Below are 27460 nucleotides of genomic sequence, written 5' to 3'. Positions count from 1 at the left end.
TTAGTTTTCTTCCAACTACAAAAATTCAAAACTTCAAAGATGTCCATCACAATTTTCCAGAGCCTATGTAATGTCTTAATCTTGATAGTTTTTTTCCAAGCACAAGTCTAAACCAAAGCTCATATATTATATTAAAAGTAAAAAATCCTCACAAGGAATAAATTCATTGTATTGCTTCATAATTAATTATCTGACTCCATGAACACAGTGCTGTCCAATAAAATAATTAGGCTCCTTAAACAGGATAGCTAGTTTGAGTGTAGCGTTTGACCTTCTCTCACACTTCAGCTCCTGTTTGTGACCGAATGGGTTGTTTGTGTCAGCAGACGGTGGACGGTAGCTGGTGGCTGTCTTAGGCTTCACCTATGTAAATTTGAGTCACTGTGCTATACCTCTTGACCATCATTTTAATTTTTAAAAACTAGCTGAGTGAAAACCAAGATGTATTATTGGTATAAATTAAGATTAAATCCAGGTACAATTAAAGTCAGCTTTTGAACCACTTACATTATAAAGTAAATAATTTTAAAGCATGTAGGACCTGAACTGCATCAAGTAGCAACTCGCATAACCAATACTGTTAGCAAAATTTAGCGCTTCTTTGTTATTTCAACATTTGTACTGGTGGATATTTGAGTGATATGAAATACAATACTTACTTTTTAAAAGAGAATTCCTAGACCACTTTGCTTGAACCATTGCTATTTTTTTTAAACATTAAAAAAAACCAACAGTTACCAATCTTGGGATCAAGCGGACCATGAAGGATCCACCCAGTGCATCCACCTGGGAAAATAAGGGCCTATTTGTGGGCCACATTCATTGCCTTGCTATGCTGTAAGCAGCTTCCAGATGTGAAGGATGTAGCGCCTGAATCGGGATGCACAGTGTATGACTCAACTATACAGGCTATGCTAACCAAGCTTGCTAGAAGAGGTGGGAGATATAGCATATCGTAATATTTCAAGGACATTTGTGATAATTATATTTATGACAATGTTGAAGAAAAAAACCCACTGAATAATGTTTTATCACTTACCGGAGCTATCGTAAAGCAGCAGTAGCATTAGGGCAAACAAAGTGAGAGCTGTTTTCCATTCTTTTTTATCCAATGAGCTACTATCACTGAAGACTCTGTGTTCTTCTGCTTCTGTCCCAAATGATAATAATTTGTTTGTTCTCTCACGCTTTGTTGGAGGTTATCATGGTGGCTCCCTTCGTAGGTACTAAATCATCATTGTATGCTGGCACGCTGCTTCCAGTCAGTGTGAACTCATTGTGTTCCCATATCATTGATAACCACGGCATTATTGTGGACAGTATGGTACAGCTCTAGTTGCTAGCTTTAGTTGATAACTTAGCATTCTGCCCTCTTTTCCAATAATGGTCACTTCTAGGCTTCCAAAATATGGTGGCTGCCAAAATGCTAACATTGAACTTTCAAAAAAAAACCTCCCACAAGTGAAATGGTGATTTCACGGTGGCTAAGTCCATGAATGAAATTTAATTCTGATGCTAGCAGCGGCATTTTCTCTCATTCTTGCTTTAGCTGTGTTATACGTTGCTATCAAATCACTTGGTCTCTGAGTAACGTTCTTCACTTACCCTATGTGATGAGCATTTGATATTTTTTTACTGCATTTATTATATCTGTGCAGTACATGGTTTTTTTTTATGTCTATTTTTAGATAAAAAAGGAGTTGCATGTCAACAGTTACCACATATCTTCTAGTATGTTTTTCACTCGAGGCAGTGTAGTGAGACCGATGTGGCTGCAGGCTGACTAGAATTAGCAGCCTCTCTGTCATTTGAGTTACAGCTGAGGAAGAAAAGGCCAGCAGCAGTAGGCGAGTGAGGCTACATGAGGAGTGCTTTGGCAGGGGGCCATGTTGTGCTAGCGAGGAGGACTGCATGCTTGGATATATTAGCAGAGGTTTTGTAACCATTGTAATGAAACGGCCCTGCTCCTGCAGCCGCTGAAAGGCCTTCCAACACCGAATGATTTGGAGCCAAGGGGGAGAGGAAGCGGCTTAAAGCTGAGCTTCGGTCACCGGGTAAAGAAACTACAGGACAAGTATGCCATTCACCAGTTTATTTACACTCCCCTTGTTTGTTAGCACAACCTGGTCCTTTTTGTTTCAACAGTTAACACATGCACATTTGGCAGACGTGCTTGTACGGGCACATGCACTCAAGTGAATACCAGCAATTTTACAATCTTGAACTCCAGATTATTGTCTCCCTCCAAGGCTTATCAGAGTATATGCAGAGCAAATAGTCTCTCTCATGTTCACTGTCAGACACACACGGCTAATACACAGTCTCACATTCTTGCTGACCAGGTGCCTGATAATTGTTTAATTGCAAGACACTTCATATTGTCTCGCTATTATTTCCATCTTGGTTATCTTATGTCTGCTGTCAGGTGTATTTGGCAATGAACTGTTTTTCCCTCGCATGCACCCACACCCTACACTCCCTATTCTTACACCTGTCTGGTGCCAGTACTGTGATAAAGCATCGCCATAAATTCCTGAGCTTTGTTAAGAGGTGTCAGTGGCCGAGGGCAGCAGGATCAGGAAAGGCATGTGCTTATGCGTGTTTTTATGAAAGCACTCTTGCTTTGTGTTACAGTAATACGGTGGGTGCATGTCCATGATAAAATGTTGGAGGTTGACACAGTTAGCCAGCTCAGGTGTCCTCCAGAAGAATGCAGACCTTTTGCCCTTTGACCTAAGAACATGGCCCTGGAGGGCTGGGTGTCAAGTCATCGCCCCTGAACCTAAGCTTGTGAGGTGTCACGTTACCCTGCTGGCTGCTGCCACAAGGCCAGAGGCTACAGACACAGCTTTCATGTGTGTGTATGTGCCACAGTCACACAGTGCAAGTGTTATTACCTTTAGGATTAGTGTGTGTTGCCTCGGTCCATGTTGATTATCCAAAGAATGTGACAGCAGCAGAGAACTGATGATTCTCGCTCTAGAAGGTGAAGGCATTTGTTAGTGAGGTAAATGAGCTAATGTAGGTCATAAAACGTGGGTGCTGTGTTTCTACTGTCCTGTGTTTTAATTCAGCAATGATGCAACAGCTGTCCTTACTGCACTGGCACATGTTCAATAATTACTGGGATGACAGTTTGATTAGAAACAAACGTTTTCATTCAAATTCAAAACTCAAGACGTGTGCACGGATGCCGCATAAAAGTGTAGCTAATATCAGCTATCTGTGTTAATAACACAATGCCAATATTTCACTTTTAAAAATCACTGATATTATAAACACTAATCATGATGCTCCTACACAATTATTAAAAATATCCTTGTTTATATAATCTTGCTCAGATATTTCTCATATTAATCTTTTGACGCTGGTGCATTTTGCCTTCAAGCTTAACTTGAACATGTTGAGGCTGCCCAAACTAAGAGATTAGCAGAATCTACAATATTATAATTAATGTAATACCATGTTTGGTTCTAGTAGTACAAGCATTGTCTCGACAGCAACGGTACAGTTACTTTCCTTAATCAGATATATGCTTAGTCTTATATAAAGTGTTGTAAAACAAATAGCCATATGCCTATTTTAGCAAGGATATTGCCTGACATGTGTTGTTTTCCTGTGGCTGTATTGTTACCACTTTAAACAAGAGACAGGATTGTTTTTACTGTAAATTAAGTGACAATTCTCAATGTTTATGTACAGCCTGTATTAAATGCATGTTTACCAAATACAAAAACCCGTGGGTTCAATCCAATACGGGTTCTAGTTGTACTCTATCTGATCCGCACTGTAAATCAGATTATAAGAGAACAAAATAGTTTTTTCACGAGGAATTTCACTTCTAAACTCCTCCCAAAAGCTCTCTGTATACTACCCCTGATGTTTGGTGTATTTGCACTACCAGTGGTCTCCACCCGTTTTTTCCCATCTTAGAGCACCTCTATGTCTATTATAGGCAGGAAGCTGTGACAAGGAAGGCTACTGAGCTGGGCTAAAAGGAGTGTAAACATGGTTTGATGAGGAATGTGAGAGAACAGCCGTGTTCATTTTGTACATTCACCAGTGGGCTTGCCAGCCTTCCAGTCGTCCATCTAGACCTCGGAGTGCCTGGACAAGGGGTGCCTTTGTCCCTCATCTGTCGGCTACACCCTGCCCTGCTCCTGCCCCCCATCTTACCCTTCTCTCCATCCTGTTGCACCTCCTCTGCCTCCCTCTTTTCACCCGTGGGCCCTCACCCCAGAATAGCACAGCGGGTTCCCTCAGAAAAATAGAACTGGTGAAGTTGGCAGGATCAGGCGCTCTTTGCTTCTTCCTCTGTTCACTTTGTCGCTCTCTCCATATTTGTTCTGTCTCTTACATCACTATTTGTTTCCAGAGTTTATTCAGAGAAAGTAATTAGCCAAAACTACATTAGTGGCTTAAACAAGGAGTCTCAACTCAATACAATATAGTGTGAATGGGTTGAATAGCTTCTCAGTGCCAACACTGAGGAGCTATTCACTCGTGTTGCTTAATATCTAGGCCAGATCTAAAAACACTCATCAAAAGACCTTCAAAAAGTAAATTCCTTCTCTGAATCATGTGTTTCAGCTTTAATCTTCCATGACCCATGCAGTGAGGTATCAGCTCTTTAGTTAAAAAAGGCAGGTAAGCCATGGAGGAAATCTTGTTAAAGGAGTGCTGAAAGCAGAAAATAGTTATGTAAGTCAGGTTCAAGCTTCCTGTAGGGCAGACTAGGCAGGATGCTCATAATTTGACATATTCCACTTTAATCACTCAAATCGTAGCTGACTCTGTGTCAGCTCGTTCCGTTTTTTTGCCAGGTAGATTTTTGGGGCTTGGAAGATTACAGTGTGTTTGGCTGTGGGGACCTGAATTCAAACCAATAGAAAGAATATACAAATGGGCTGTTGTCAGTACAAGAAAGTGTTCAAAATTCAAATGAACTATGAATCAGATTCCTGGATCTGAAATGGGTGGCTTGTGTTGTGAGTTCCTAATAGCAGAGCCTGCAGCTAATTCTTTTGGGGTTTTTGTCAGTCATTGGCATTGCTTTCAGATACAGTCAGCTATTTTAACCAAGAAGGCTCAGACAGACCCAGAGGACAGAAAGGAGACAGAGCGACTGATGTTAGTACCAATGACTGGTAGGGAATAACTGTTTAAGTTTATAGCAAGTAAAGAGACCAAAAATGGTAACTGGTAACACATTAGCCTTAACAGCTGTGTCCGTATTGAACTTAAATTCTACTGCAAATTCTCCAAAATAGACCAAAATATTTGAATTATTTGCCATACAAGAAAATCATGATGAAAGCTTAAGTCCTGTAGACTAAACAGTGGTTGTCAGACACTCTATAGACACAGAAATCTTCATGTTCATTTAGACATCAAGGTAGGCGAGAGCTGCCTACAAGGTCAACCCCAAATGGATATCTTCTAGCTTGAATAATGACTGAGTAATTCTACCTCAGCCCTGAAGCAGCTGGTGTCTCCGGAAAGACATTTCCCTGCTTTTCTTTCTTTTGGAAGCGTAATGAGATTCCACTAAAATTTCCATCGTGCTTAGTTGAATTAATACGATATATTGCAAAGAGACCTCAGAAAGATATTAAAATTTTTAATATTACATCCGTTTCAGCAACCCTTTTCATAATAACCGTTAATTATCTTGAACATAGCTTGGGTCTACATATATAGACTGTAGCTGTATTATAAAGTGCTGAAGTGTTTATATGAAGCGTTGCCTCCCATATGTGTCTGTCACTGGATTACTGGGTTTCATGTAAACCTAATCACTTGATGATGTGCTGTGAGGGTGTAGCACTTTCCTGTAAATTATGGTTCACGCCTTTGATTTTAAATATTTTTTTTCCTGTCTATATCTAAGTAAAATTATCCTGGGGAACCAGTAACCTAAAGAATTTGTGACTGATGGTTACCTGTCTATTTCTTTCAATACTACACAAACTCTGCACTCCCTATTCCTGCACCTGTGTGGTACCAATACAACCTTAATGACTAAATAAACATGAAAATACAAAGAAAGAATAATCACATTTTCTCTTGTCCTGTCATTTCCTTTGTAGATTGTCTTGACCTGCCCAACACCGCCAGCTTTTCACCTCCCTCCAGCCCAAACCCGGCCAAGAAGAGCAGCTCAATCAACTGGTCGTTCCCAGACAAGATCAAGTCCCCACGTACCGTCAGGAAGATCTCCATGAAGATGAAGAAACTCCCAGAGCTAAGCCGTAAGCTCAGCGTCAAGGGGACCCAAAACAACAGCAGCAGCAATGGAAGCAGTCAGCTAGAACCGAGGGCCCATTCTCCAAAAGCAAATGGCAGCGGGTCAGAGGTTGTCTTGCAGACTTCAGGGCCTCCTCGGTTAGCTTCATCTGGGGGTGGGCAGGCTAGCCGTAATGTGATCTCACGCTACCACCTGGATAGCAGTGTGTCCACACAGCACAGCTTTTATAAGAAGAAAAGCAGTGGTAGCTCAAAGTCTGCCAGTAAAGGTGGCTACCTCAGCGATGGTGACTCGCCAGAGCTGGTGGCCAAATCTGGCAAACATGGGTCTGGAGAGGGGAAGGGAGGAAAAGGCAAGGATACAGAAGGAGGAGGTGGAAACTCCAGAATCAACGGCACAGAGCTGGACATTGATGCTTTCCGTCATTACAGCTTCTCAGAGCAGCCCAAGTGCAGCCAGTACATCTCAGGACTGATGAGTCTGCATTTTTATGGAGCAGAGGACCTCAAACCCCCACGTATTGACTCTAGAGATGTCTACTGTGCCATCCAGGTGGACTCGGTTAACAAAGCACGAACCGCTCTCCTCACCTGCCGAACAACCTTTTTAGATATGGACCACACCTTCAACATTGAGCTGGAGAATGCCCAACATCTGAAGCTGGTAGTGTTCAGCTGGGAGCCCACACCCAGACGCAACCGTGTTTGCTGCCATGGCACAGTGGTACTGCCTGCTCTCTTCAGAGTGACACGTTCCCACCAGCTGGCGGTAAAGCTGGAGCCACGTGGAGTTATCTATGTCAAGCTGAGTCTGATGGAGCAGTGGCAGAACTCATTGAACGGTGGTCCAGATGGAGACAGGGAGCCACAGGTGTTTGGTGTGGAGGTGTGGCGAGTGGTGGAGAGGGAAAATTCAGGACTGATGGTACCACTTCTTATAAGCAAATGCATCAATGAAATCGAGAAGAGAGGCTGTCAGGTGAGTGTAATTCTGTTCTCGTTTTCCCCAAATAATTTTTGTCAAAAAAATAAGAATAAAAGTACAATATCTCTGTTTTGAAACATGCTTATATATATATAGTCTAATCCTCTTCTCTAATGAGTCAGATTCATTTTTAAATAAGGCTGGTAATGTCCAATTTTAGAAATAATTTTTAAAATAGGAGGGAAAGAATGGCTGGAGGAATAATTCCACATTCACAGCATCTTTTTAGCTCCATGAAATGAGCACACACCCTGCAGCCATCAGGAAGGCTCAATAACTGGCATGAACTGAATGGACAGAGGAGACGTAGCACACTTAATGATGTCACGGAGTTTCTGGCTTCCTGAGGCAACTGGCTCTTTTATTCAGAGAAAGAGGCTCAGAGTTAAGAGGTTGCTGTAGTCATAGCAGGAGTGACAGAGGAAATGAGAGTTCATGAGGCCTTTGACAGCCAGCATAGAGAGAGCACAAAGAGGAAGAAGCGTTTCTCCTAATTAGAACTGAGACAGCAGCAATAATAACGTCTGACCACTGTTTTTGGCTCATCACTCTAGAGGGGCATGCAAGGGCCAATGGTAGTGCCTTGCTTGCCCCTCTAGAGTGTTCTTGACTGATCTCTCTAGAGGGGCATGCAAGGTTCAATAGGCAAACTTTTGGTGCCTGTGCATTATATTAGACTCTGTCTTCTACCACCTACGGCAGTACAGCAGAAGTAGTAGCAGCAAACCTTCCAATTTATAATAAATTGGAGAAATTTATTCATTTGAGCTCCAGTAAACAGTTTTTTACTCTCCATCTCCAGTAAGCCTGTGGCTTAAAACCTAAGGTTGCATATTAGCAACACGTCTGAAAGCCTGACTGGTGGTTGAATTGCACTGACATTTAAACAGGAAGAGAAATACAGCTCTCAATCACCTACAGCTTCGTTTTAGTCTTCTTTTTTAACTTTTCACTTTCTGTGAGTCAGACAGTGTTAAAGTGCAGTGTTAAATTGGTTTAGGGATATTTGTGCGGTATACACAAATATAAGATGTGAGTCTGATGGTAAGCACTGCCTCATTCACTCTGTAATTCTGTGCTGTGATATCAGTCTCTGCTTCTCCTTCACTCAGTCTGACAGTGTTTGTCGTCTGTCCCTCGCAGCTGTTTTGCTGCCTTTGTTTCTTCACAAAGATGCAGAGCAGCCTTTGTACATGCTATCAGTCTGAGATCAAGTGTAAGGGCTCCTCCAGGCTGCAGGCAGATAGAGTTCACGATGAGGATGACACCAGATCCCAGAGGAATTTGCAGGTTGTGTCACCAAAGCACGTATGGCTAGATGTGTAGCATTGCGCCTTTTCAAATGGCTTCATGGAGACTTTCTCTCAAAGTCTCTTAGAATTGTGTGTCCTCTGGGCTTCTGCGAGATGCTGGTTGTTTGTGAGTGTTTTGAAAAGACTGCAACTCATGCTATGTATGGGAGCACTCAGAGTGCTTTAAAGACAGGGGGATGTGTTTTTAAAAAGAGCTTTTATACATGTCATATATGATGCACACAGATATTGGGACATGTTAGGAGCAGCTATTCAGATGCATGCCTTTATACAGAACAGAAGGGTTTTTTTAAACAGACGTTTCATTTAATCATTGTGACTTCATCTGTCCTTTAAAGGCAGTGCCTTGGAGCTTTCATACATAGATCTTGATTACGTAATTGTTCCATGAAGATTCTTTTCGAAAATGACAGTTTATGTCATCTAGCAGTGATGATATAAGCAACAATCTTACTTATGCTATCTTAACTGGTTATTCAGTTCTTAACTGCTTATTGATTCAGGGTTGTGGAGGCCGATCCCATGAGTGAGAGGCAGAGTGAGACAGATTTTCTGATGCTGTTGTCTGACTTCCATTCTCAATGAATGAATGAATCGACAAGCTCTTTTTTATACTTGACATGACAAGAAAAACCCTTCTACAACTTGAGATGTACCTTTTAAGAGAATTTTTTTTTTTTGCTTTAAGTGATTTTATTTTCTCAGTGGATGATGGTAAATTTACACAACAGTCTTTAACTGTGTGCTTCCTTAATACTTCCTTCAATCCACACTCAAGGCCCAGAAGCTGGAAATATTAAGACACTTTGTTTTGACACAAGTGTTGTAATTATTGTGGCTAAGAGACTCAATTATGAGAGCAGCATAAAGTTTACTACTTCATGTTCTCCCTATGCATGGATATTTCTTCTACGGGCATGCCGGCTTCCTCCCATAGCTCAAAGACATGCATGCTTGGAAAATTAATGTTTCTAAAATTTTTAGGTGTAAATGTGGGCGAGTGGTGGTTGTGTGTCTCTCTGTGTTAGCCATGTAACAGACTCGTAATCTGTCTAGGGTGTACACAACAATCTGTGATAGGTGAGACAGGCTCTATCCCTACCATGACCCCGAATTCAACAAGCTGTTGTGAAAGTTTCGATCTTTTTGTGCTTTAATTATTAGTATTACTTAGTATTGATTAATACTATGTCACACACATGAAATGTCAGTAGGTATTTTTCACAATTACGTTTATATTTTATAAACAAAAAAATATTACTGATTGCTGACTGCCTGATAAAATAATTAGCATATTAAGTTTTGCCCATGTCATCTCCCATCATGTGTGTGTCTTTGTATGCAGAGAACACGCCCACATAAATACCCTAAAGTCAATTAAATGCACTTTTCTTTCTGTCCTTTAACTCTTTGTTGTTTAAAATATTAAAGATATTCCTAAACCAAGAAAAAAAGCTTCTGACCCCTCCACATCACCAGACATCATCTTTCCTCTGGATCTCATTTCTACATATAGGGTTGGCTAGTGGTGCCTGTTGTGCTGCCCAGAGGCCACAGTTCTTAAGTCCTTTTTTTGCTAACAGCTGTTCCCCGCCTGCACTCAGCTCTGCCCCAAAGAGAGAGCCTTTGCTTTTTTGTTTTTTTTTTTTTTTTTTCTGAATGGACTTGTTGTTCATTGTGCCCAGTGACTTCTGTTTACTCGCATACAAAGCCAAATCCCTGCCTAATCTGTCCTCCTCACTCCCTCTCGTGTGAGGTTTAGAAAAACGCTGCTGGACTCGACGAGGAGAGTTCACAAATAGCTGCTCTGGAGGGATGGGGGAGACATTATAGCGCTCCTACGCTGGAGCCCGGAAAGGCCGGCGGTGTGTGTGCAAGTGTGTTTTGTGAGGAACCGGACCCAACCCGCCATTCACAGCCCACTGATTTAACACGTTTCCAGGGCAACCACACCAGTTGGTCTGCTATGCCACATACCAGACAGACACATGTAGGAGAAATTATGGTATGTCTGTAGCCGGGCCTAATCCCAGCATAACAAGGAGAGTGCTGGTGCCGAGTTACAAACATCAGATGTCTCAAGTTTCTTTAGGTCACAGTCTGGAGCCTTAGGTAAAGAAACATAAATGCTTTATAGCTTAGTCCTTTCATTTTTAATGCTGAGCTGTCACTTGGGTTTTAGAAGATCTCAGTGTTTATCCATTCATTCATGAGGATGTCAACTCTAAGATCATTTCACTTTGCCAGCTAATTTAGTGTCATGTATTACTGTTAGGTTTCATAAAGAGAAAATGGTCCAGGAAAATGGTCCTCAACATGTTGTCTCCAGAGTGGGAGGTAAATTTTGCTTTTACGATACTGTGTTTAAGTCTTTACTTTTGCAATTGTCAGTTTTGTGGAAATGATTTATTACAGCAGCAGAATATCATGAGAGACTCATCAGGCTCATGACTGTTGCAAATATGTTAGGATAATGTTATGTGGAGTGATGAGTATGCATAGCTCTGGGGTCCACAGGTGCACATATATAGTAGAAGTATAACTTGTGGTGGAATAAAACCTTTTTAAATCTTATTTTTGGTACAAAGTGACCTTTGTTGACTGATAACAATGATTCTGTACATGCAGTGTTTACGTCCTGGTGACCACTAAAGTAAAAGTTTATGAATAGCTTTGTGTTTTCTCAGATAGGGTTTTAGAAGTAACTACCTGGAGGTGTTGCCAAATGGCTCCAAAGAGGTGAGACTTGCATCTTAAAGTGTTTTTGACACAGTCCAGCTCAGGCAGACTGCCTGAACAGGCTTTTCTCCTTTTTCATTCCAGTCTATAAATGATCTAATTGTCTTATTACAGATGAAAAGTTAATAAGGGAGGAAATGCACATTTAGTCCCTTTATTCCACTAAGGGGTTTTGCAGTGACATCCCTCTTCCTCTGGTTTGACTGTCAATACATAGTGCTGGATTGAGCAGAGCTAAGACGCAGTAAGCAGAGGGCCAAACACTGGACAGTTGAATTGAAGCATGAGACATAATAGTGACTTATATTGAATCCTTTAAATTTGGCTAAATGTGGTAAAATAGGATATTGGCCTAAGTCTTCATTAAAAAAAAAAGAAAAAAAGAACAAAAACCAAGAAGACTTAATCTTTCATTGTTAGTTTAAGGCACTTTTGTTTCATTATTTACTCCAAACGTTGTGTGTGCATCAATGAATGGGCTGAATGGAAGGATTTCTAACAGCGATACAAATATATGGTGATTTAAAAACGAAATATTCTGATATACCAAACAGAATCAAATCAGATCCCTAACTTTTGATATGTGTAGTTATTTATTTAGTCATTTATTTACTCAGATCAGTTTCCTGTGTGTTTCCAAAAATGAAGGTACTCAGAGCTCTCTCTCTCTCGTGAACAAACTATGAAACATTAACACTGCTAAAATTATTGAAGGGTGTTTCTCTTCTTTGCTGTTTAAATTCTTATTTGCTGATGTCGAGATGGCCACCTCTGAATTGATATTCTAGACTTGTAGTTTCTGTAAGTTTGTTTGCATACTCTCTCTATTACAGTTAGATGGTAAAGACCCATTGCTAAAGATTCATTAGCATAATGCTTTCTTTCATTGAGATTTAGGGGTTGTCGTGTTTTCCTCTTAGGATGCTGCAAGCTGGTTTGAGCCCTGGGGCTGTATTTTACCCATTTGTGGTATAGTGGCTAACCATAGCAAACTTTAAATAGATACTGCTGTTGACAACAGAGACTCAGTCTTCTGACTATAAAAGCTGAAACTACAAGCAATAAATGTGCTTTTGCGGTGTTCTGTAAATTCAAGCATTTGACGACTGGGCCTTATTAGCTCATGTTGGCTTTTGTTATCAAATTCTAGACTGATAAAGATAGACACAGAGACAGTTGGCTGACTTTTAAGGTGCTGTCTCCAACCATGTTTCAGAGAGTGCCAGTACTTTAGTGGTCATTCATTTCAGATTTATTTGTCTCGCCTACATTTCTCTCATGGCTTTACTGGATAGTAGGGCTGCCACAAACGATTATTTTGATAGTCGACTAGTCACCGATTATTTTTGCGATTAGTCGACTAATCAGATCATCATCCATTGGACGTACAGCGTACAGCTTATTGCACCAGCAGCATCTGGTCTTATATAACTATCATTAGCTTACAGCTTGAAGTGATTGTGCTAACTAAAAATAAAGACAAGATGGTAGTTTATTAATTTTTAATGAAATTTGCAGATTGTTTCGGTGAAGTTTAATAAACTCCTTGCTTTCTAAAATATAACAGGACACCGGAGTATATTCTCCAGCGTCTCACACTTCTGATAATCAGCTGTCTGCTTGACAGTTTTAGCTGTGCAAAAACTATAACTTTAATCTCAGCCAAACCGATTTACTCAGGAACAAATAAAATACTAAAGAAAGCCAAACAATAACATTTTTAAGTTATCTAAGTGACTTATATATATGTTTAACCTGACTAGCGAAAGACGGCGGTGGGTTTGAAAACGATTTGCCGGGAGTCCGGTGTTCTCACGGCTCTAGTTAGCCTTGCCCCCGCCTAGCTAACGAGCTAGTGGGTAACAGACGTCTCCGAAAACGTCGGAGCGCTTTTGAAAATATGTGGTGTCTTGATAAACTGAGCAGATATTTGAGGTTTACACAGCTACATTCTCGCCTGAAAATATGTTAAACGTTTATTTTGTGACCCAGAAAGAATAATAAGAGTAAAGTTAAAACTAACTAGCTGCCGCCATTGTTGACAACTGCGCTGGGCTGCGCTATGAATTCTGGGACACAGCTTCTTCTTCTTCGGGGTTTAACGGCAGCTGGCATCCTTGTACATGCAGTGCTGCCATCTTCTGTTTCAGTCCGTTATTACACTCTTAAATCCTACTACTCATTCCTGCGTCCTTTGTGATCTTACAAAGCTTCAAACGATGCGTCGACTATTAAATTAGTCGTCGACGATTTTAATAGTCGACATAATCGTGACTAGTCGACTAATCGTGGCAGCCCTACTGGATAGCAGCCTCTACACACAAACATGCAATATGTGTTCAGAATAACTGGAAAAGGAGTGAAAGAATTAAACTATGGATACAGTGGATCCAAAATCACAATAATAAAAAGTGCATAAAGATGCTAGTGTAAAGTAACTGAAAGTAGAGGGGAAAAGATAATATAGGGAACGTGTTAAGTTTAAGGTTTTCTGTTAGTCCAGCATTTCTTTGTTACATCAAGTCATCTTCCTGTGTCTTTAAAAAAGTGAGTGCTTATAGTGTTATTAGAAACATATACATTTTTGGTTTTTGGTCAGTTGTTAAATTGAGGCGCCCTTTTCTGGAGATAAAACAGACTGGTGTTTGTGACGTGTGAGTTTTCTGAGAAAGTACTTATGGCTGCCTTCCAGGACATTATCTGAGTGCAGACGTAGAACTTGATCGATGAGGCTGTAAAAATGTCTACGTCGCTGTCAACTGTTTGACTCTCGAGCCATGCGTGTTTATTTGACCTACTTGTGTGTGTGTGTTTATGTTACCAGGTGGTGGGTCTCTACCGTCTGTGTGGTTCGGCAGCAGTAAAGAAGGAGCTGCGTGAGGCGTTTGAGAGAGACAGCCACGCTGTGGAGCTGTGCGAAAACACGTATCCAGACATAAACGTCATTACAGGTAAAATGATCACCAGGAAACAGAGAAGATGCCAACAAGGCATAAGATTACTAAACACACTTAGTTTAATTACAAGGGTGTTATTCAAACCTGACAAAGTTTCCAGAGAGCACTGGTGTGTTTTGGTCTGTTTATCTGTAAATTACCTTCTTACTTGTACTTAGCAGGATAGTTACAAAATGAGCAATGTATGCAGTTTCTAATTTAAAAAGAGACTGAACAGGATTTTTGAAAACCAGTTCTTCAGTTTTCACTCACAAAACCCAAGTAAAAATCCACAAGTGACCATATTTGGACAGGAATTTGAAATGCTAAGCTATGAGCTAATGCTCGCTTGCTTAGTTAGCAAGCATTTGTAGCATGAATATGTACATTACAAAGATAGTGCTACCTGCTAATAACCGCTAAATAAATGTTAGTCAAAAATGCAGTTTTACTCAACTTACATGAGTACATTTAGTCCCACAGCAATTATTTGATAGAAAATTACATCAAAAATGTTCCAGAAGGCAACAGATTACTTATAGTAGCTGAGGCAGCTATTAACTACACCTGCTGGTTCAATTCAAAACAGCCACGCCCTTAATAACAATGGCAAAAATACCTTAATACAATTTAAACAGGCAAATTATAGACAAATTCACAACCCTGCATATGTATGGCAAAGCTAAAAATTCACGATAGAGACCAAAACATTTTTTTTTAACAGGACAATGAAAATGTTTATTTCTGCTGTAAAGTTGGGCAATTTAACATTTAATAATTTTCTGTCTGCCTCAAGTGGCCAATAAAGGAATCTCAGTTTTGGCACTACCACAATTTCTTACTTTTCCAATCCCTTGGAAGCTTAATAACTAAATAAAATGCCCACTTTTCTATAACAAGTTGCAGTTAATATTGAGTAAAATAAGGGTGGAGAAATGACTAAGGACTAGGAACAACTAACAATGAAGTTAACAGACAGCTGTTAACTGCTTCTATAGCTGTCATTAAGTAAATACTAACCACAAACCTAAAACTGCCATCTCTAATAGGCATCTCATTTAATCATTTGACATGTACACATGACTCCCAGTAAAACAAGAAAAATACAATTCATAAGAGTTTTTACTCATGGAACAAAACTAACAAAAACAAATGGGGTGTTAATGTAATGGAGTCCAGCTTCAGTATTGATCCACTGCAATACATTTTCCTGAATGTAGCCATGGCGAATAGGTCAGCACCTGTGTATATCTTATAAGAATCTATGTGTGTGTGTATCAAATCCCTGCAACATAAAGATCAGTGTGAGAGGAAGGGCCACACACACACACACACACACACACACACACACACACACACACACACACACACACACACACACACACACACAAAGTCAAACAAATCAGATCATTGCACGCATTTGGACTATTCTTTCAGTTTTTGTGCTTTGGACCTTGTAAATCACGTCAAATGTGGGGATTTTTATCTTGTCAAATGCAAAAAAGTCCCCCTGAAGCTGTTTGACTGTCCAACAAGCAGAACTGCAAACCTTACATTTCTAATTTAAACGCCATTCAGATTCCTGTCAGCTGAATTTCTTTTCTGCTCTGTTGCTCCCTTGAAATGAAAAATGGAAACAGTGAGCACATCTCACAAAAAGAAACCCCAAAATCAGCTGTGGCATTGAATTGAGTATTACTTCTAAAAGTGTAGCAGATTTGGGGAGATGGGGAGGGGGCGGCAAAGTTGTAGAAAATGACTTGGTCATGATTTTTTTTTTCTTCCACAAAAGGAGGAAAGGACCATGGAAACCCCTGGGCATTTTAGGGGCTGCTGTTGGTTTTGGGGAGAGGCCCTGTATAGGCGTCGTCCTATCATGCCTGCTTTGATCCACATGCGTTTGCATGGCAGGGCAAAGCACACAGTTAACAGTTGAGCGGGTTAGAAAAAAGGATTGTTGGTTTTTGCTCGCTGCCTAAATTTGCTCTGCCAGGCGAATTGCCATTGCAGATGGGTCTGAGTGAGTGGACGAGGACATAGAGAGAAAAAGAGCTGAAGATGAAGAGGTTTATGGTGTGTGCTTTAAAAAAAGCAGGGATTTCTGGGATATAGTGATCATAAGGTAAGAAAAAATAAAAGAAAGGATAAAAAGCACAGCAGAATAAAAAACACAATAACAGGAGTTTTAAAAGCTGATTGTAGCATTGTTATATTATACACCCTGTTTGATTTCAATAGCCAACATACACGGAATAAAAAAACATATATTTTGCTCTAATTTTAATTCATAGTGGAAGCCTTAAACTAACCTTGGAGTCTTTTGTTATGGAGTCAGACGAGAGGCTAATTAGCGAACAGCTAATGGAGCTAAGAGGGCTGGCGCGTCGCACAGCTAATTTAAAAATGGAGGTAGTGAAAGGGATTATCCAGGGGTCAGAGTTCAATCCTAAGCTTGCAAAACATGCTCCGCGCATGGCGCTCCATTGTTTCAAATCACAGTTCTTTGCTTCACAGTATGTTTCACAAAATGCTCACATTTCATTTCATTTAAAAACAGTGTACACTTTATTAGATACACCTTGCTGCTACTGTTAGTAGTAAAGATTCAACAAGGTGCCGAAAACATTCCTGATCCATATCGACACGATAGAGTCACACAGTTACTGCACATCTGTGTTCTCATTCCACCACGTCCCAAAGGTGCCCAAAGTGAGAGAAAGAAACTATCCCCTACCCCATCACACCACCACGACCCTGAACCACTAATACAATGCAGGACTGACAGACTGCTCCATGCTTTTGTGTTGTTTATGCCAAATCGTGGCCCTATGAAGCAAATGTTGTGGCAGAAATTGAGATTCATTGGAGCAGGCAACATTTTCCACTGTTCTGATATCTACTTTTACTGAGTCCATCTAAAGTGTCCTGTTCTTAGCTGACATGGGTAGCATCCTGTGTGGTCCTCTGCTGCTGTAGCCCATCTCTTCAAGGTTCAACGTGCCGTGCGTACAGAGGTGACCTTGGTTGTAACCAGTGGTTATTTAAATTACTCCTGCCTCCCTATCAGTCTGGAAGAAGTCTGGCTATCATCCTCTGGCCTCTGACATCAGCATCTATTTTCAGAACTGCTCCTCACTGGATATTTTCTGGACCGTTCTCTTTAAACTCTACAAAGGCCTCTGAGCACATCCTGATGACATTCTTCTTCTTTCTTCTTGGTATCCCTTTTGTTGAAGAATGAAGGCTTCAATCAGTGGTTTGACATGATAATGGGGGGATCGGTGCCCTCTATGGTAGGCCCATATGGTAGCTTTGCCTGAAGCCCCTGCGAGTGTGAGTTTGGTCTCAACGTGGAAACAAAGTCTTGAAAGTCACTTCTCCTCTACTAATGGAACTGGTGTGTCCTCTGCCCTTTTTCATTCGGAGCACTGGCATTGATTTTTAGTCTGTGGTCTTCAATTTCCCTTGCCTGAGTCGACTTTTCCATAGCCTGCTACTCTAAATTGCCCCCAAGCCCCCCAGCACCCCCAACCCTTGCCAGTACTCCAGTGAAGACATGGAAAGTCATTAACAAGTGCCCCCTTTGTTGCCGAACAAACACAGATGGTATTTGGCTCACGCACGGGGGATTAGCTGAACCCTGGGTCGGCCGGGGAGGCAGGCAACCACTTGGTGAAGAGTTTTAGAACGGTGGGGCTGTCAGAATATTTCTTAAACTGCAGGGTGGGATTGAAAACTGGAAGCAGGCGTATTTGTGATGAATCCACGTGTACCGTGTGAGCGCGTGGTTCTAGAGTTAGAGCTGGAGTCTGCTCAGTTTTGGAAAAGTGAAAAAGTTGAAGCAGCAACTGTACATTTTGTGTTACTACATAAGGCAGTACACAAACACAAATCTCCTCTGGCCCCCCTAGTGGCGTGGGGGCGTGCGGGATAGCAGAGAAGGGGGCAGGACGGAGAACAAACCCCCTGTTTGTTCTCCAGGCGAGGCACTGACTGCAGCACTGACAAGAGGAGTGACCTTCCGCTTTGTTTGAACAAGAGGTCAAAGGTAGAGCCATGCCCCAGTGCATTGTGTCCCTTGTAGTGTTTGGTGGCATATTTGGGACACTGAAATAGTCTGAAGTGAGCAAGGAAAAAAAAAATACTTGTATCAGATTACTTTGAGGTGCTTTCAGTTTTTGTTAATGTTTTTCTTTAAGTGTTTGTTTCTGCAGTCTTTATCAGCCAAACATGTAGGTGGAGGTGGGGAAAGTATATGTAGCGCAGTGCAGATAGTGCTGGTGCAGAGCCATACCAGTCCCCCCCACCCGACAGTTGAAATCTGAGTGAAAAAGACACGCAGCGTGCGCCTGCTGTCAGCTTGCTTGTTGTCAGCTTGCTTGTTGTCAGCTTGCTTGCGACCACAGTTCTCATGCATACGTGCATATGTGCATATATGTGAGAGCTGTGTGTGTCTGTTTGCGTGAAAAAGGGCATCAACAGGGGCTAACACACAGAAGTAAACAAAGCACCGAGTCAAAGCAGGCTAATGATTTACTTGAATGGCCCCATTCTCCTCACGTCAGACAAGCCCATGTGCACATGCACGTACACAGTTTTGGCCAGTTGGCTTTTGAACTGGAAAGAGCCTAAATGTGTGTGCTGCTTTCATGTGTTGCATATCAAGAAAAACACGAGTTGTTTCGCTTCATCGGGCAGCGCTAACGTGTAACAGTCCCGCTGTTGTCGGGTCTTCCTTGCAGTGCAGGGAAGGTCAGAGGGCTCTGCATGATTTTCTGTAATAATGGCAGCAAAAAGCAAGCCAGGCGGCGCCTCCCAGCACGTATTATTCGCAGATGCAGAAAAACACAAAACAAACAAATAAAAGCTTTATTTTAGCGAGATAAGGATAAAAATATATTGCTAATTTTTGCTTCCAGACGGTCTGTTTTCGTGTGATCAAACAAGCTGATTGTGGTTATCTTTGTAACATTTTCCATAACGATTGACGAAGGGGGGGGGGGGGGGGGGGGGGAATCTTCACACAGCATTTCCGGTTAATCTGCTGCTGAAATCGGCATGCCTAGGGAAGCGTTAAAGAGAGTGAATGTGTCTTTTGTTTATATACCCTGATCAAATTCAGCTCATACCAGATTTTATACTGAACCTATGCTAGCTCACAGGCACAGGGAGGGCGTTTAATTGCAGGGCAGTTTTATGAGGGTTTAAGAGCATGCTTCCCCAGAGCGCTGTTAAAGTCTAACCCTGCTGAGTAGTATCTGTCAATGTTTTGATCTACCTGAGATTGGAGGGCTGAGATAGTAAGTTATTATCCTTGTTTGGGTATGAGCTGTTTGCCTACTAAGCATCTGCTGGCTGTCTCATAAACAGAGTGTTTCCGTATTTCTAATGCCAGGAAGTGTTGAACATTACATGTTCAGAGAAAATACTTATGGCAAGGAACAAACTTAAAAAATGTCTCAGTTTATGTTAAGCTGTCAGAATCATATTTACTGTTTTATTTTTATATTCTATATTTATTATTTTTCTATGAAGAGACACACTGTACAGAATCATAATTAAGTAATAATAATTCCTTAATGTATCATATTCAATATTTTCGGTCAAAGCTAAGTTGCTTCTAGACTTGGCTCTATGAGGCATGTTTGCCACAAATAATTGCTAACATGCTAAAACATACTTCCTATGCATTTATGTATAATGCTAACATGCTAAAATTGTGCCACATTGCACGACACTGTATATAAAAGATAGACATAGCCACAATCACCTGTTGTCGTGGTAGGTTTTTTTATCCCTCATCTGAAACTTTTGAGGAACCAAGGACACTGCACACCAACATGGTAGCAACTCGGCTCTTACAAAGAATACTCTGTTATCAGCAATTTTACTCTAATAAGACTTAAATCTATGGGCTGAGGCCACGACCTCATTAGGAAAGTGTTTACTGAGGTTGTAACCGAAATAAGCCCACTTTGGTTTGTTTTCCCAGCTTGAACATTGGAGTTTAGCATTCGGCTAAGTAAGGGATGGAACTGGTTGAGAAGCTGAAGACAGGATTTATTTTACTTTAAATATGCTCAGGCTTTATTTAATATTAAAAACCTTCATTGTGAAAATACTTGAGTTAGAAATCAAGTTAGAAATAATTTTCTCATAGACCTTTATAAGTTCTGACTTACTTGTTTCAGCCAGAGGAGTAGCCCCCTTGTGGCCATTAAAATGAAAGCAAGTTTATTAATACATTTTTTGAATACATTGCATGGTGACATGTGGATAAAAAAAAGTCAACAGTGACCATTAATGTCTTTATCAAAGTTTTGTTCAGTTGGGGGGTCTGGATCCTGTCCCAGCTGTCTCCAGTAATGGAGACAGACAGGCAACCATTCTCTCTCACGTTCACAACCCTATGTATGTTTTTATACTGTGGGAGGAAGCCATAGCATCTGGAGAAAACCCACACAGACACAGAAACATGTAAACACAGAAAGGCCCCAGAATGGATTCAAACCCTGGACCTTCTTGCTGTAAGGCACCACTGCTAACCACCACACCAAAATCCAGAGATTCTTCTGAAATTTTTAAGAAGTCACAAGTTTCATTATGGTAGCTCCGTCAGTCAGTTTTTTTATTTCTGTGGTAACATACAGAGATAAAAGGAAGCAGTTATTGTCAGCTGTTGGACAGATTTTTATTTTATTTTTTGCCTTTTTGATCACTGATTGGTTTTATTTGTGATGTAAAACAGACAATTTAAAATAGATCAGTGTTGTGTTTATGTTGGTGCTGAGTGCCACTGTGCAGATACTAATCACAATGCTAATCATAGACTTTGTACTGTAACACACTAAACTGACTTTAGATCCTCCCTCCACTCTCTAATCCAATTTATTTGTATATAACTGCAGCAAAGGAAAATAGAAAATGCACGTGTGACAGCACCTGAAACTCTGGTGCTGTTAGCTAATACTGAAACATTAGTTTGTCCACATTATTCTGATGTTCTGACGATGCTGTTTAGAAATAGACTGAAAAGTGGTAATCCTAATGCTCCCTTAAAGAGCAGATTTAGGACTTAGTGGGATTATAAAGTGAGCACGTTAAGTTGGGCCCTCTGTCCTTCTTACTGGCCCTAAGGAAGCTCATTGGATTTACTATGAATCGTACTGTAGTATGCTGTAAATAGAAGACAAGAGGCAAAAAACAAACAAGGTGGACAAGAAAAGCAGTGAAGTACGTGTTCCTTTTTATAGCACTTTAATCAGTTGTGTCACTGCTTTGGAAACAGGCTCGTGGTTGACATAGATACAGTGTCGTCTTATCTGTTGTTCTACCAAGAGCTGCTCCTCTTGCACGCTTTAGAGTCACGGCGTGTTCACTAATTGTGTCACACGTGATTTTTCCTGGATTTATTGTCCTATAATCACGCACATACAGCCACATGTTCAATAATGTGAACAACAACCCCAAGCAGTCAAACTGAACTGTTGCCACAGGGAAATGTTCCTAATGGATAAAATGTCCAAGACATGAACGCAACAGAAAAATCACAATTATTAAAGTTACTTCAGAATTTAAATGTTCCACAAATACCAACGGGTAACACTAAATGTTAAAAGACAGACTTCCACATTGTTATACACTGAGACTACCAAACTTGGAGAGGTCTTGTGAGATCCTGCGACTGGATGTTCTGGTGCTCAGTGTTCTGAAGTGCTGACCAGAGGGCAGCAGATCAAAGAGGTTGTGGCCTAGGTGTGAAAGGTCTGAAATGATTTTTGCAGCTTTTCCAGCCCTTTTTTCCTGCTCTAGAAGAGTACAGTCTGAAATTTGAAGTTTGACTTGCATTTCTGATACATCAAACGGAAGCTTGCACAACCTCCTATCTTTATGCAGGCTTGCTTCAATCTTGGATACGTTTGAGCCCAGCAGTGTCATCCACAAACACCAGGAGCTTAACACAGGAATAAGAAGAAGTGCGTTTATTTGTCTAAATGTAGAAGAGGGGAACAAGACCTGTTGTGAAGGTGCTGGATGTGAATTTCTCTAGCTTAGCTAGCTACATCCTGTCTGTTAGAAGGTAAGAGATTCACTGACAGAGGGAGTTTGGAGGTGAGCCAGGAGAAGATGAAGCTATCCAGAAGCAGGAGCCTTGAAAAAGTCCTAAGTGGTCTCTCTTTTGGTCTTTTTGTCATGTCTCCCTCCACTGTCCCCCGACCAGTTGCAGCAACTGGCTGCCCCGCCCCGAGCTTCGTTCTGGTTTCTTCCTGTTAAAAGGGATATTTTCCTTACCACTGTCGCCAAGTGCTTCTCACCTGATTATTGTGGTTATCTCTCTATCATTGTAGGGTCTTTACCTTACAATATAAAGTGCCCGTTGTTTGTGATGTGGCACTACGTAAATAATATCAAAATTGAAAATTGAAAATTGGTTGAGGTGTTTCAGTCTGCACACACTTCCATCTTGACTGTATTTCCCACTTACATGTTTGCTGCTTGGCAAGTTAAAAAGAGTCCAGTAAGGGTTCAGCAATATGCTTGAACTGATTTCTTTGAACCCAATATGTGATGCTCAGCTGAATATGAGGTACGTGAAGAAAAAAGGTAATATATAAGGAAAATATGACCATGCGAAACAGACATGTTTCCACTGCTAATGCTAATTGTAGTAAGCCAACATAAAATAAAGAAAACAAGCAGCACCAAGCCCTTTCTGAGTTTGTCCCAAACAACAACCAAAGAAAAAAACAGTCACTCTCAGACACTACAAGAACTACGCCCGTGATATCAATGAAAATGCACCTCATACAGTAAACAGAAGACAGCAGCATATGAGCAGACACTGACACACAGCCCACAAGCTGATAGGTTTTTGGCCTCAGCTGCATATAAGATTTTTGATAAACCTGAACGGAGCGAAGACGTTTCCCGATAAGCATGTTAGCACAAGAAGAGCAGGGATCACTGGCAATCGAAGTTGCCAACAACATGGGGAATGAGATCTCGTACTCTGGCTTCAAAAACATGTTGGAACCCAACAGCTGATAAGTCACTGAAAAACAAGGTCGCAGAGCACCAGCAGATGTAGCTGTACGAATATAAGGGTGCACAGCGTGACGGGAACAGCAGGAAACGTTTGCAGCAGTTTGTCAATGAGCAGTGTGGACTTTAGTGTGTATTCAGTGTGTTGCACATCAGAGTCATTGTATTTGTAGCCTCTTTTGCAGACATTTAATCCTGGTTTATAGACAAATGAATGCTTTTGTTGCATTAAAATAAAGGATCAGGAATTTATCAGGCTAAATTATTATTATTAGCTTAGCAGCAAAGATCTTTAAGAAAATAAAAGTATTTGTCTTGGGCGCCAATATAGCTCACCTGTATTTATCTGGTTATCCTTCATCCTTTATTCCGTTTGCACTACTTGGGAAGATAACAAATATTGCTAATTGCACAATATACCCCCCCTTCACCCTCCTGGTCTTCCTTGAAAGCTGATCCAGCTTCATGCACACAACAGAGCAGACACTCACCACAAAGATCTGTCACACGGCCAGGATCCCTTTTTTTTGTTTTAATTCCCGTCTTTGCCCCTCCTCCGTTCTCTTTATTTCTGCCTTTGATGAAAAGACATGCCAGTGATATTTCAGGGGCTTAGGGGACAGACAGCGTGGGTTTCATGTTTTCCCCCAGCTTTTGTCTGAACTTTGAGAGGCTGAAGTCACAGGTGCGAATGCGCCGTCACAGATGCCAGAGCAGACCCCACAACCCCCCGACGCTGCCGAGTCACACCCGACTCAATCTGGCCTCTCGGTAGACGCCACGGGATCACCCCGGAAAACAATGGGACCTGAATCTGCAGCCAAGAGAATGTGGCAGGTTGAGTGCTTTTAAACGAGGAGGAGAAGAAAAGCTTTTTATTTCTCGGTGACAGCGCCTCATTAAGAGGTATCGTTAGCAATTTGTCAGGTATTAAAAGTCGCCTGCGTATTTAACGGCTAGTGTAAGAACATGAAACGGGCTTGTTTGCGTGGATGTTAAACTCACTATCCTGATGCAGTTGAGTTTCTCATGCCCTGCTTTCGCTCTCTCGTCAGGAGTGCTGAAGGACTATCTACGTGAGCTGCCCTACCCTCTGATCAACAAGCAGCTATATGAGGCAGTGTTGGAGTCTATGGCTGCGAGGCCTCTGCGGATGGGAGCGTCTGGGTGTGAGAATGACCAGGCCGACTCTGAACACACCGTCAGCCTGCTGGAAAACCTGCCAGAGGTGGAGAGGGTAAGGACAATTTTAAAAAAAGTGCACATTCTTCTGCACAGGAGTTAAAGGACTGTCACAGAGGTGGCTTTGAAAGGGCATATTGTGGGTAGATAATCATGGTAATAATCATAATGCTACAGATTACCACTGTTCGGCTGATAATTGTGATGTCATGCAGCCTTGCACCTCAAGCACTGTCATCGTATCCACAGTAGAATGACATAAAAGTGAAAACGAATAGTTGCTGAAACTCTGTATCCGTACGCTATTGGTCCAAGTGAACAGAGTCACCAGATTCATTGAAAGAAGCATGTCAATGCTTTGTGAGAATACAACTACTCTCTTAGTTTTAAAAGTGTAGCATTTGCAGTATTCTGCACTCGGCTCCTTTGCCAACACGCCTTATATTACTGATAATAATATTCCTTCTGGTTTTTTTATAAAACCTTCAGGTTTTTTTAAGATAAACTTACTGCTGCAGATGTGTCTTAAAGCAGTTTTTGGCTTTGCATCTCTACTGCTGCTGCTAGTGGTACAACTGCAACTACTAATCATAATAATAACATGTTTTATTTGTCTGGCTTTTGTGTATCTGTGTGTGTGTGTGTGTGTGTGTGTGTGTGTGTGTGTGTGTGTGTCTGGATCAGATGATGCTGCGGAAGCTTCTTGACCACCTGAAGCTGGTGGCATCCTACCAAGAGATGAATAAGATGACGTGCCAGAACCTAGCGGTGTGTTTCGGCCCGGTGCTGCTGAGCCAGCGTCAGGAGGCGTCCTGCCACACCAACCGAGTCTTCATCGACTCTGAGGAGCTGGCCAGCGCGCTACACTTCAAAAAGCACATCGAAGTACTGCACTACCTGCTCCAGCTCTGGCCAGGTGATTGTGACCTTTGTTTGTTTGTTTTCGTCCCGCTTTCTCTAAAGACGTTTTGAGCACATGGCGTGACTTGAAAAAGCAGCACATCTACAGTCAGGTCGTGCGCACACTGGTCTCTCTTGCCTGAGGGTCTTGTACAAATCAGTGCCAGCCCTGCGGTTCAGCTCTACAAAGGGCTGTTAAAGGGACTGGGCTGCTTTGATCCTTGAGGTTTTTCCACCACTGGCACAAGTGCAGCTGATAGCCACAGGCCACCATCTGTCGGCTCCTCAGAGATGAAACCCTCCACAAGTGCTTCATCGTGATGGGTTGAGCCAATCGGAGCCAAGCCAGTAAAGCCTCAGTGTGAACCAAACATTTGGGGCGTGGTCCCCCCCCTCCCCCTCTGTTTTTAGATAAATTAACAATCAAGGACAGTCAGCAGCAGCTTCTCTCAGCACAGGTCATCTGTCTGCCTGCACAGCTGCTCTCTGCCAGCGGCAGCTGTCTGCTTGCGGTGAGATATGGCAAAGTCCATAGATGATCCAGGAGAGGATGGAGAATGATGAGACAAGTGTGTGTGGCGTGATATTTGCATTGGTTATGGGAACTAATCTGATTTTTTTAGCTCGTGGGCTTGATTTTATGAGTTCACCACATTTCTAATAATCAAGTGAGCCATGCAGGGGCTGCTGATGCATTTAAATTCTCGAAGACTCCAAAAAAATCAAAAAATGAGCCCCTGGGCCGGGCGGACAGCTTAGTTGTTTTGTTTTGTTTTGTGGGTTTTACATATGCATGACTACCAATCCGAAACTAATCCAACTCACTATATTTTAACATTTTTCTGAGTGCAGTGTTATTCTGTGCATTTCCATTGATACAGTTTTGAAAAAGCACATGTTCACCGTCTTTAAAAACCTTTTTCCCAATGGCTCCGACATCCTGTGAGACAAACTTTCCCTCCCGAATGATTATACAATCCTTGGAGCTCCTCCCAAACAGCCTGCAGCTTTAACCAGATCTGCTGATGTGCGTCTGAAGACGAAGTGACTCTGCGTCTGGTTGAGCCTCTTAACTTTAACTGCATCCTCCACGTTGAACCCATTCTGTGTAAACCACTGAAGCTTAGCACCCTGCTTTACATCACCCAGAGAAGGAGCACAGAGAAAGAAATGTAAGCCAGCGGCTTAATTAGTCAGCATCTGTGAATCCTATGATTGCAGGTAGCAGAGGGGATTACATTTGGAATTTTAAAAATTAAAGCATAAAAACTGTGGTTTTTGTTGGGTTTTTTTGTTTCCCCGCAGTTGCCTTTAATGACTTATAAAGACACTGACAGAGCATTTTAGTCCAGGTTCAAGCCTTCATTTACACCCTCAGCAGTGTTTCCATTCCATCCGCTTCCCCAGTACAGAGTACAGGGCGCCTGGACTGTATAATTAAAGACATTCCTGGCTGAACCTTACCCCTCAGCCCCTGAAGCTTCACCCGTACATTTCGCAATCATTGTGGGATATTTTGAGCCGCCTCTTCACGCCTTTCATACACACATACCAAACCTTCCAAGGCATTGTCGCTCAGGCCTCCACAGCCTGACTGACACTACTTACAGGACGTGTGTGTGTGTGTGTGTGTGTGTGTGTGTGTGTGTGTGTGTGTGTGTGTGTGTACTGAAGAGGCTGAGGAGGTGATGAGTGTGCATGAAGAAGTTTTTCCAACTGTATGTGTGAGAAGATGTGAGCAGATGGTTAGACAGACAAAGTGACGGCAAGAGGATTCTTTCAGTGTTATCTTTAAAATCCAAAATTAGCTGCATGTTCATTTTCAGTTAATTTGCCCTGCTTCTTTTTTTAATTTATCATTAAAATCAGCTGTGGGTTTATTGTTTTATTTTGTCCATTTCGGTTTTTTATTGTGTTTAGATGTAAAAATACACTCATCCTAGCACAACTAAGTCTAATCTTAATATATTACAACAAGTAAACATTGTGAAGCTGTCCAAGAAAGGAAAAAAAAAATATGATCGTATTCTCACCTGCTTTCCGTCTTCATTTTCTCTGCTGACAGCTAATAGCTTTAATCATGTCATCAGTGAATCATGTCTGGAATTAAATAACAC

At 41.5% G+C, this 27460-nt stretch overlaps 1 protein-coding gene across 2 annotated transcripts in view; it reads left to right on the top strand.

Annotated features, from left to right (window-relative positions):
* Window positions 1–27460, top strand: part of syde2 (synapse defective 1, Rho GTPase, homolog 2 (C. elegans)) — a 48921-nt gene that overhangs the window by 15838 nt on the left and 5623 nt on the right. For both annotated transcript variants that reach the window (XM_026146299.1, XM_026146297.1), the window contains exons 4-7: window positions 6090–7225; window positions 14108–14234; window positions 24317–24498; window positions 25128–25359. In XM_026146299.1, the coding sequence (XP_026002084.1) occupies window positions 6090–7225; window positions 14108–14234; window positions 24317–24498; window positions 25128–25359 (1677 nt within the window). The remainder of the gene's footprint in view (window positions 1–6089; window positions 7226–14107; window positions 14235–24316; window positions 24499–25127; window positions 25360–27460) is intronic.

Source organism: Astatotilapia calliptera, chromosome 17 (genome assembly GCF_900246225.1).
Source record: "Astatotilapia calliptera chromosome 17, fAstCal1.2, whole genome shotgun sequence".
Lineage (NCBI taxonomy): Eukaryota > Metazoa > Chordata > Actinopteri > Cichliformes > Cichlidae > Astatotilapia > Astatotilapia calliptera.
This window is presented reverse-complemented; position numbering and strand designations above follow the sequence as displayed.